Source organism: Sinocyclocheilus rhinocerous, unplaced genomic scaffold, assembly GCF_001515625.1.
Source record: "Sinocyclocheilus rhinocerous isolate Xijiao unplaced genomic scaffold, SAMN03320098_v1.1 scaffold283, whole genome shotgun sequence".
Classification (NCBI taxonomy): domain Eukaryota; kingdom Metazoa; phylum Chordata; class Actinopteri; order Cypriniformes; family Cyprinidae; genus Sinocyclocheilus; species Sinocyclocheilus rhinocerous.
The window spans coordinates 209,697-215,952 of record NW_015627233.1 but is presented as its reverse complement, the minus strand read 5'-3'; the positions used below and the strand labels follow the sequence as shown (position 1 = coordinate 215,952).

At 33.3% G+C, this 6,256-nt stretch overlaps 1 protein-coding gene across 2 annotated transcripts in view; it reads left to right on the top strand.

Annotated features, from left to right (window-relative positions):
* styx (serine/threonine/tyrosine interacting protein) overlaps positions 1–4,045 on the top strand; it is a 7,948-nt gene extending 3,903 nt beyond the window's left edge. The window contains exons 1-11 of one of the 2 annotated variants that reach the window (XM_016532360.1): positions 7–190; positions 1,204–1,236; positions 1,512–1,565; positions 1,653–1,750; positions 1,841–1,901; positions 2,014–2,050; positions 2,238–2,277; positions 2,435–2,485; positions 2,587–2,659; positions 2,771–2,864; positions 3,616–4,045. In XM_016532360.1, the coding sequence (XP_016387846.1) occupies positions 131–190; positions 1,204–1,236; positions 1,512–1,565; positions 1,653–1,750; positions 1,841–1,901; positions 2,014–2,050; positions 2,238–2,277; positions 2,435–2,485; positions 2,587–2,659; positions 2,771–2,864; positions 3,616–3,689 (675 nt within the window). In that variant the 5' untranslated portion in view covers positions 7–130 and the 3' untranslated portion in view covers positions 3,690–4,045. Of the gene's footprint in view, positions 1–6; positions 191–1,203; positions 1,237–1,511; positions 1,566–1,652; positions 1,751–1,840; positions 1,902–2,013; positions 2,051–2,237; positions 2,278–2,434; positions 2,486–2,586; positions 2,660–2,770; positions 2,865–3,615 lie in introns of those variants that run through there. The other variant, XM_016532368.1, reaches the window with a different exon arrangement.
* Positions 4,046–6,256: the final 2,211 nt, after the last annotated feature.

The following is a 6,256-nucleotide window of genomic DNA, read 5'->3' as shown; positions in this document are numbered from 1 at the left end:
AGAAGCAGTATGGCGTGCGTGAGTGCGGAGCTCCTCCACAAACTCAACTTTATTTGCACTTAGTTCGTCTTTATATTCAACCCATCAAAGGGGACGTGAACGTATTGAAAGCTGGAATACCGCTCGCAGCATGGACGAAGGGAATAAACTCCAGTTCCCGTCCCTGCCCGCCGCCAAAGAAGAGCAGCTGGTATGTTATAAACATATTAGCGCAGTGCTAACAACTACTGGATTACAGCCATTCTTCAATCTATCTGTTTCAAAGCAGTACATGTTTGACTAGTGTGTGTAAAAACATGAATAAATACAGCGGTTTGAGCTGATATATTTAATATATAATAAAGCTCTTTAATTAACTCGTTGCTCTGAGAAGTTAGCATGTGCATCCAGTAGCAGTATACTAGAATAACAACAACTCAGAAGTCAAAGTCATGCATATCTCATTGCAAAAGACAACAAGCACAGTCAGGAAAAGTAGTATGGGTAGTATTTATGATGATACTGGGGATAATATTTGAATAATCCGATAATTCATATGCATAACCGATTTTATTTGCTTTTATGTATGCTTTTAGACTTGTTTGCAAATAAATCATTCATCACTAACCTGCTTTACGATACTAATACTGAGTATAGTTAACTAAAAATATTTTAACCCGTTTAGTTGACAATATACTCCCCACCCCCAAGACTTTTAACTTAAAGGAATAGTTCACCCAAAAATGAAAATTTGCTGATAAGTTACTCACACTCAGGCCATCCAAGATGTAGATGAGTTTGTTTCTTAATCAGAACAGATTTGGAGAAATTTAGTATTACATCACTTTCTCACCAATGTACTCTCTGCATTGAATGGGTGCCATCAGAATGAGAGACCAAACAGCTAATAAAAACATCACAATAATCCACAAGTAATCCACACCACTCCAGTCCATCATTACTTTCATACTCTGTTTTGGTCTAAGTTGAACACTAAAATTACAGAAGTGATTAAGTGAAAAAAAAAAAAAGTAAATATTGTTTATAAATGTCTGTCAAACCGATTATTGGTCTAGTCTTGATCATATGTAGGTAGATGCTGATAACAAGGAGTTTTATTCCTGTGTTGTGCTGCAGTTTATGATTCTATAGTAGAGGTAATACTATTACTGTAAGAATGCTTGTAAAAACTGATAATCAGAATTTGTAATCTCATTTCTGCAGGACTGGGCATATACAATGAGAAGAGAGATGCAGGTGAGTGATAATGAACATAAACTTTGCACATTGTTTGTTGATATGGCTTCTGTACTGATATAGTACTTGTGGTACAGTAAATACTTGTACATTGTTGTGTTAGTACAGACTTTCAGTAGACATTTTTTCAATGGTGAGAATTTTTTTCCACCACCTTCAATAGAATTTTTTTGTATACATTATATTTGTTGTGTCAAAATCTTAATAGACACATTTCATACCTCATTCTCAACAAATGATCACTTTTACTAAAACTGTCTGATGTAATGATTTAGGAAATCCTCCCAGGATTGTTTCTTGGCCCGTATTCAGCTGCTGTGAAGAGTAAGGTACAGTAGAGATGATCTGTTCTTGGGTATCTTGATGAAAGTTATCTATGCCTGGGGTTTCCTGTAATAATTCATCTTCTCTTTCAGCTCTCAATGCTGGAGAAGCAGGGGATAACTCACATTGTGTGTGTCAGACAAGACATTGAGGCCAACTTTATAAAGCCAAACTTTCCCCATAAATTTAGGTATTTTGATTTCTGGTTTGTTCTGTGTGGCACTTCAGTATAAAGCTCCACTATTTCTAACAGCTAATTTACTTTTTTACTTGTATGTAGGTACCTTGTTTTAGATATAGCAGATAACCCTGTGGAAAATATTATTAGATATTTCCAAATGGTAAGCTGACCTTTTTTTATATATGTACAGTATATATATTTTATATTATTAATACATTATTTGGTCTGCGATTCTTTTATCTAATTATGATAACCTGTTTTTCTCTTTATAGACTAAAGAATTTATTGATGGATGTTTAGAGACGGGGGGTAATGAATGTTTCTCCATATTGATCTCTATTTTTAATACTATATTTAGCACTTTCTCTGTTCTGATGCTGGGTAAAAATAAGTTTCTTGTAAAGAAAATGGATTGTCATTGTCGGTAACATTAATTGTATTTACTTATTGTATCTCATCCAATTTGTGTAATGTCTTGCACATTTTTGTGTTGCAGGAAAGGTACTTGTTCATGGAAATGCAGGGATATCAAGAAGGTATGCTAAAACTAAAGTCCGTAATCATCTTTTTTTAATGGTTATAAAAAAATTATTTTTACTGTCTCTTTTTTTATTTTTTAAGTCATTTATAAAATGATATCTCAAATCTCTTGATTTAATTTTACATAATTAAAAAATTATTTTTTTCTCCCAGCGCTGCCTTAGTTATTGCCTACCTTATGGAGACATTTGGTGTGAAATACAGGTAATATTATTAGTGGAGAAACATGTCCAAAAATATGAATACATAATAATATGGTTTGTCTTGAAGTTTGCAGATCGTGTCATATATTTACTTTCTTACAGGGATGCGTTTAGTCATGTACAGGAGAGACGATTTTGCATTAATCCCAATGTAGGCTTTGTTCATCAGCTACAGGTATGATTTTAAAGTAATTTCAGCATTAATAATTAATTCAGCATTAAGTGCTATAGCTGTTTTATATACATGTATACATAATAAATGGATGTTCTTTCCGTTTTCATCAAGGAATATGAAGCAATATATCTTGCAAAGCTTACCATCAAGATGATGTCACCCATTCAGTTGGGCAGGTCTTTCTCCATCCAAGCTGGGATGCCAGGTAAGAGAACATTCTTTTATGGCCAAACAGTCAGTTTGTGAATATATTAATCATTTCTAATAGTGATACGTAGTATATTAGCGCCCTCTGGCCTTTGGATGGAGATTTACTGCTGATCACAGAACCGTGCTTCACTGAAAGATACGCATGACAATCGCAGCTTCTGTCGAATCGCGATCTCGATTCCATTTCGATTTATCGTGCAGCCCTAATTGGTACCATGGTACTTTTTTGCTTTTTTTGAATTATCAGTATTGTATATTTAAGTGTATTTGCTCATTGAGATTTCCTTTGCCGTCAAAATTAATCTTTAAAAACCCTTACAATTAATACTGTTAAATATTTAGCAGTTTTCAAAATGTATAGTGTTATAGTGTTGTGATGCCTCAATTCACTTGTAGCATTTACAACATTTGTTTTAGATTTCAGTTTTTTTTTTTAATCTTGATGAAATAGTGCAGAATTGTATCTCTCGCTTATAGCTTGTACTCTTATGGTCAATTTTTTATTTTATTTTTTGCATTGTGAATCTGCTTTTGTTCTTGGCTCCATTTGATTAATGGTTATGTTAGTAACTCACTTTGGATAAAAGCATCTGCTAGATGAATAAATGTAAATGTAAATTTATGATGATAAATAACTGGCTTAATTGTACTAACTGAGAGCTGTAATTTCTACTTTAGTTATGTATGAAACTAGGGTCATTATACATACTGTGGCCGTTCCTAATATCATCCGTCTTTCCCTACAGGAAGTTTAAAGCGAACACTAGAAGAGGATGAAGATTTCGGGAGTATGCAAGTTACAGCAGCACAAAATGGATAGGCTTTACTAAAAAAAAAAAAAAAAGTGCTTAACCACAGTGGACTTTTCTTTTTACATTTTTATTGGGATTAAAAATGTAAATATTTGTACAGGGGTTGGGAGGGAGAGACTGCTCCTCGTGACCCTTGGAACTGGGGAAGATTTGATATTTTTTTCCTTTTTGAGCTATATGCACTGAAATTTTTTGCAGTTTTATAGTATTTAAAGCATTTTGCATTTGCAGCGGGACAGTATTGCAATAATGCACTTTTGATACTTGAATTACTGTTATTTTGTTGGACGGATTTGGGTTGGGAGGGGATCAAAGAATGGGACTGTCACTGCCGTAGAAATGAAATGGTAGGATGAATCAGTCTTGAAAAGCTAGGATGAAAATGGGGAAATGAATTCAGACTGAGGTAAGGAAAGATGCGTTTGCCACTGCTCAATAAAAGATGGCTACTTTATATCTTGTGTTTTCAGTGTTATCAATCCCCGGTGTAAAGATATGACCGTTTATGACAGGACTGTAGGTTGTGGATAGATTTAGAACGATAATCCAGTTTCATTGAAATACATGCATAAACTTGAGATTTATCACTGATTTTTAATGTAACATTTACAATCCATTCACCCACTTGTCATTCAATGGTTTTACATCAATTTTAAAATATAACAGTTATAAAAGCACAAATAACATCACTGCCACATGTTTAGCTGTTGATTGACAGATGAGACAAAGCATTTGAATGCCGGCTCTCAGTGAAAGTACAAAAATAAAGGCATTTCGTTTACAAAGATATGCTTTCATCGCATTAGGATGTATTTTAAAATAATTTATTTTCCTTCATCTAGGTTTTACACATAACTAATGATTATCACCAGTGGCTAAGACTAAAGCCACAATTGAAAAAATACATGAGCATCATAAATGTAAAACTTTTTTCTATTACTGATTTCTGTTGAAGACGAGTACCTGCAAGAGAAACTGAGAATAAAGCACAAAACACAGCATTAACATTTTAAGTAAAAGAGGGAAATGTGCCTCAAACTGTTTTTTAAATAGTATATTTGGAAACAAAATGGGTTTGAAACAATTTTCACTCTTCAAAAAAAAAAAACTTGTATAGAAATCTTTACATTAGAAAACATTCAAGTATGTAAGCCCTTCTTCTATAAAACAAAATGTTTTGTCTTTTCTCTTAGACAGGCCACAGTGTTACTTTTTGTGGCTGACAATGTAAACCACACATTCTATTTGTGATCAGACATGATTTCTGTTTCTATAGCAAGTTATGTGAAGTGAAAACACATTTTAGACAGAAAACTGAATAACTTTCAAAGCAAGTGCTTGATGTTGACTGCGGACATTTAGAAACGTTCACAGTGTTGGGGAGTAACTAGTTACATGTAACGGCGCTACGTAATTTAATTGCAAAATAAATGTAACTGTAATCAGTTACAGTTACAAAGAAAAAATGTGTAATTAAATTACAGTTACTTATGAAAATGTTAACGATTACAAAGGGGATTACATTTGAATATTTACACACATCCACATACAGATGTAATTGATTTCTTTCCCAAATTGCACTGACTACTCTGAGACATATCCGTGCTTCACTGAAAGATACGCATGACAATCGCAGCTTCTGTCGAATCGCGCCATTTCGATTATTTCGATTTATCGTGCAGCCCTAATTGGTACCATGGTACTTTTTTGCTTTTTTTGAATTGTATATTTAATATATTTAAGTGTATTTGCTCATTGAGATTTCCTTTGCCGTCAAAATTAATCTTTAAAAACCCTTACAATTAATACTGTTAAATATTTAGCAGTTTTCAAAATGTATAGTGTTATAGTGTTGTGATGCCTCAATTCACTTGTAGCATTTACAACATTTGTTTTAGATTTCAGTTTTTTTTTTTAATCTTGATGAAATAGTGCAGAATTGTATCTCTCGCTTATAGCTTGTACTCTTATGGTCAATTTTTTATTTTATTTTTTGCATTGTGAATCTGCTTTTGTTCTTGGCTCCATTTGATTAATGGTTATGTTAGTAACTCACTTTGGATAAAAGCATCTGCTAGATGAATAAATGTAATATGATGATAATGATGATAAATAACTGGCTTAATTGTACTAACTGAGAGCTGTAATTTCTACTTTAGTTACTAGGGTCATTAGGGTCATTATACATACTGTGGCCGTTCCTAATATCATCCGTCTTTCCCTACAGGAAGTTTAAAGCGAACACTAGAAGAGGATGAAGATTTCGGGAGTATGCAAGTTACAGCAGCACAAAATGAAGGAAAGGCTTTAATAAAAAAAAAAAAAAAAGTGCTTAACCACAGTGGACTTTTCTTTTTACATTTTTATTGGGATTAAAAATGTAAATATTTGTACAGGGGTTGGGAGGGAGAGACTGCTCCTCGTGACCCTTGGAACTGGGGAAGATTTGATATTTTTTTCCTTTTTGAGCTATATGCACTGAAATTTTTTGCAGTTTTATAGTATTTAAAGCATTTTGCATTTGCAGCGGGACAGTATTGCAATAATGCACTTTTGATACTTGAATTACTGTTAT